This window comes from Gymnoscopelus microlampas (assembly GCF_963454915.1).
Source record: "Gymnoscopelus microlampas genome assembly, chromosome: 11".
NCBI lineage: Eukaryota > Metazoa > Chordata > Actinopteri > Myctophiformes > Myctophidae > Gymnoscopelus > Gymnoscopelus microlampas.
Window position 1 is genome coordinate 22,596,400 of NC_139948.1, and position 2,766 is coordinate 22,599,165.

At 49.5% G+C, this 2,766-nt stretch overlaps 1 protein-coding gene across 1 annotated transcript in view; it reads right to left on the reverse strand.

Annotated features, from left to right (window-relative positions):
• Nucleotides 1-555: 555 nt before the first annotated feature.
• The window catches only part of prl (prolactin), a gene marked incomplete at both ends in the record, with an annotated part of 4,422 nt that continues 2,211 nt past the window's right edge, over nucleotides 556-2,766 (reverse strand). The window contains 4 exons of the mRNA XM_084070670.1: nucleotides 556-747; nucleotides 944-1,126; nucleotides 1,272-1,379; nucleotides 1,741-1,853. Of these exons, the coding sequence (XP_083926796.1) occupies nucleotides 556-747; nucleotides 944-1,126; nucleotides 1,272-1,379; nucleotides 1,741-1,853 (596 nt within the window). The remainder of the gene's footprint in view (nucleotides 748-943; nucleotides 1,127-1,271; nucleotides 1,380-1,740; nucleotides 1,854-2,766) is intronic.

A 2,766-nucleotide genomic window follows, 5' to 3' on the forward strand; every position in this document is an offset into this window, starting at 1 on the left:
AAGGAACGTCTGTAACAAGGGGGCCCCTCGTGGATCACTAAGTAAGAGCACATACAGTAGATGCCACCCAGGTTTGAATCTGACTCTAGGCTCTTTACTGTATGTCATCCCCCTCTCTCCCACCCTTCCTACAGTATCTCTCTGTTCACTGTTCTGTCAAAATGAAGCAGAAATGCTAAACAAATAAGCCGATCTACTATACAAGCTCACAACGTGATGATCATCATGATGTGATGCGTTGTGAGCTTGTTGTATATCTGCTATTTTCAGTGTGCGACACTAGCGCACAACTAAGTAAACCTCAGACGATAGGCATTGGTTGTGTTGATAGTAGTTCATTCCAAAGGCATGCTATTCCATTAGGCAGTATGTGACACGGAACATCCAATTAAACACAGAGTTGATGGCGGTTGATATGCTGATGGTGTATGTATCTACTGCATGCATGGGTTGGTCACACAGTATGAGATTTTTGTGTGTGTGCGCGCGTGTGTGTGTGTGTGTGTGTGTGTGTGTGTGTGTGTGTGTGTGTGTGTGTGCGTGTTCGCCTCCTCCTCAGCACATTTCGGGTCTAGTCTTGGCCAGGCGACAGCGCAGCACTTTGAGGAAGCTGTCAATTTTGTGGGAGTCACGTCGGAAGCAGGATAGCAGGAAGTGGAAGTTGACCAGACGGGAGGTCTTGTCCTGGCCAAGGTCACTTCCACGTCGGTACGGCAGGGAGGAAATATACTGCGAGGAAGGGCCCATCTGGAGAGAGGGAAGAGGGAGGGAGAGGAGAGAGAGGAGGAAAGGGGGGAGTTGAGAGAGGCAGAGGAAAGGGAGGGGAGAAGGAGGTATGGTGACAATAATGTGAGAAGGGGGGTGGGAGAGGGGAGACAAAATAATAAATGAATCTTCATCTCCCCAACCTCAACCCAAATCCCTCCTGCTGGTGAGCACCCACCTTTCCAGACACTATGTCCAGGCCATCGCCCAGGTTCCTGGAGTGGTCCTGCAGCTCCTGTAACTTGCTGTAGATGGCGTTGTGAGATGGGTGAGGCAGGCTGGGAGCCACAGAAGACAGGAACAACAGGGGGTCAACCCAGGCCTGGAGCAGAGACCGAGCCAAGGAGAGCAGGTCTGACTCCTGATTGGGGGGGAAGGGTTAGTGATGGAGAGTTGAGGGAAGGAAGGAGGTGAGGAATGGGGGATGGGATGGGAGGACAGGTTAGATGAGAACTGAAGGTGGTAGATGAGAACTTAGAAGTGAACAGAGCAGCATGTTGACTGACCGACACTCTGAGAGCTTGGTCCTTGTCATTGGGTGTCTGGAGAGAGGAGGTGTGGCACATGGAGGGGCGGGGCATCATTAGGCGGCCTAGAGGAGGAAAATGAGTGTCCTGAGAGAGAGCGAAGGAGAACAATTATTATAAACTGACGACAAATCCATGCCCATCAGAAAACCCCTAGGCCTCTTTTGCGCCACTTTTGCGAATTTGCTGCCATCTAGAGGTTAGAAATCATGATGTACGGGACACAGCTGCAGCTAATAAAATAAGTATTGGATGTTTTAGATTTACAGCAGGTGTGCCTACAGTATATGGGCAACACTATATCAATTGGCATTGCACAGGTAAGAGTACACACACACACACACACACACACACACACACACACACACACACACACACACACACACACACACACACACACACACACACACACACACACACACACACACACACACATACACATACTGACCAGCTCGTGGGTCAGGGTGGTGCTGAGAGAGTGCAGTTTATCTGAGCGCTGAGCCGCTCGGTCCAACAGGTCGCCAAGAGGGACAGCATGACAACACCACAACATACACACTACTGTATGGAGAGAGAGAGAGAGAGAGAGAGAGAGAGAGAGAGAGAGAGAGAGAGAGAGAGAGAGAGAGGAGAGAGAGAGAGAGAGAGAGAAGGATAGAGAAGTATGAGAGATGGACACAGAGATACACACAGCCGATTTGACCGATCTTAGTCCCAAAACATGTAACATCATAGATATAAATCCCAATAAATCCCCATTGAATTGAATTGAGACAGACAGACAGACAGACAGACAGACAGACAGACAGACAGACAGACAGACAGACAGAGAGATAGATAGATAGATAGATAGATAGATAGATAGATATACTTTAGACAGAGAGACAGATCTCCTCACCAGTCAGGTAGAGTTTTTTTCTATGAGCCATCTCTTTTGTTTGAGTGCTGTTCTTCCCCTCTTTTCTATCTGTCTCTTTTTCTACCTGACCTCCACTTTATAGTGTCTAACCTGCAGTAATTTGGTTATGCAGAGGTCAGAGGAGAATTAGTTTGGTCCAGCCAGTAATGAGAAACATGGCACTACAGTAACGCATGTGCAGGTTGATTCAAGTGTGTATCTGTGTGTGTGCGTGCGTGTGCGCGTGTGTGCGTGTGTGTGCGCGTGTGCGCGCGTGCGTGCGTGCGCGCGTGCCGTGCGTGCGTGTGTGTGTGCGTGCGTGTGTGTGTGCGTGCGAGTGTGTGTGTGTGTGTGTGTGTGTGTGTGTGTGTGTGTGTGTGTGTGTGTGTGTGTGTGTGTGTGTGTGTGTGTGTGTGTGTGTGTGCGTGTGTGTGTGTGTGTGTGCGTGAGTGAGTGCGCACGTGCGTTCGTGCGTGCGTTCGTGCGTGCGTGTGACGAAGATAAAGTGGAAAACTCCTTAATGAAACAAGATGAATAAAGACACAGGAGCTCCACCAGCAGGTGACATGTTTCATC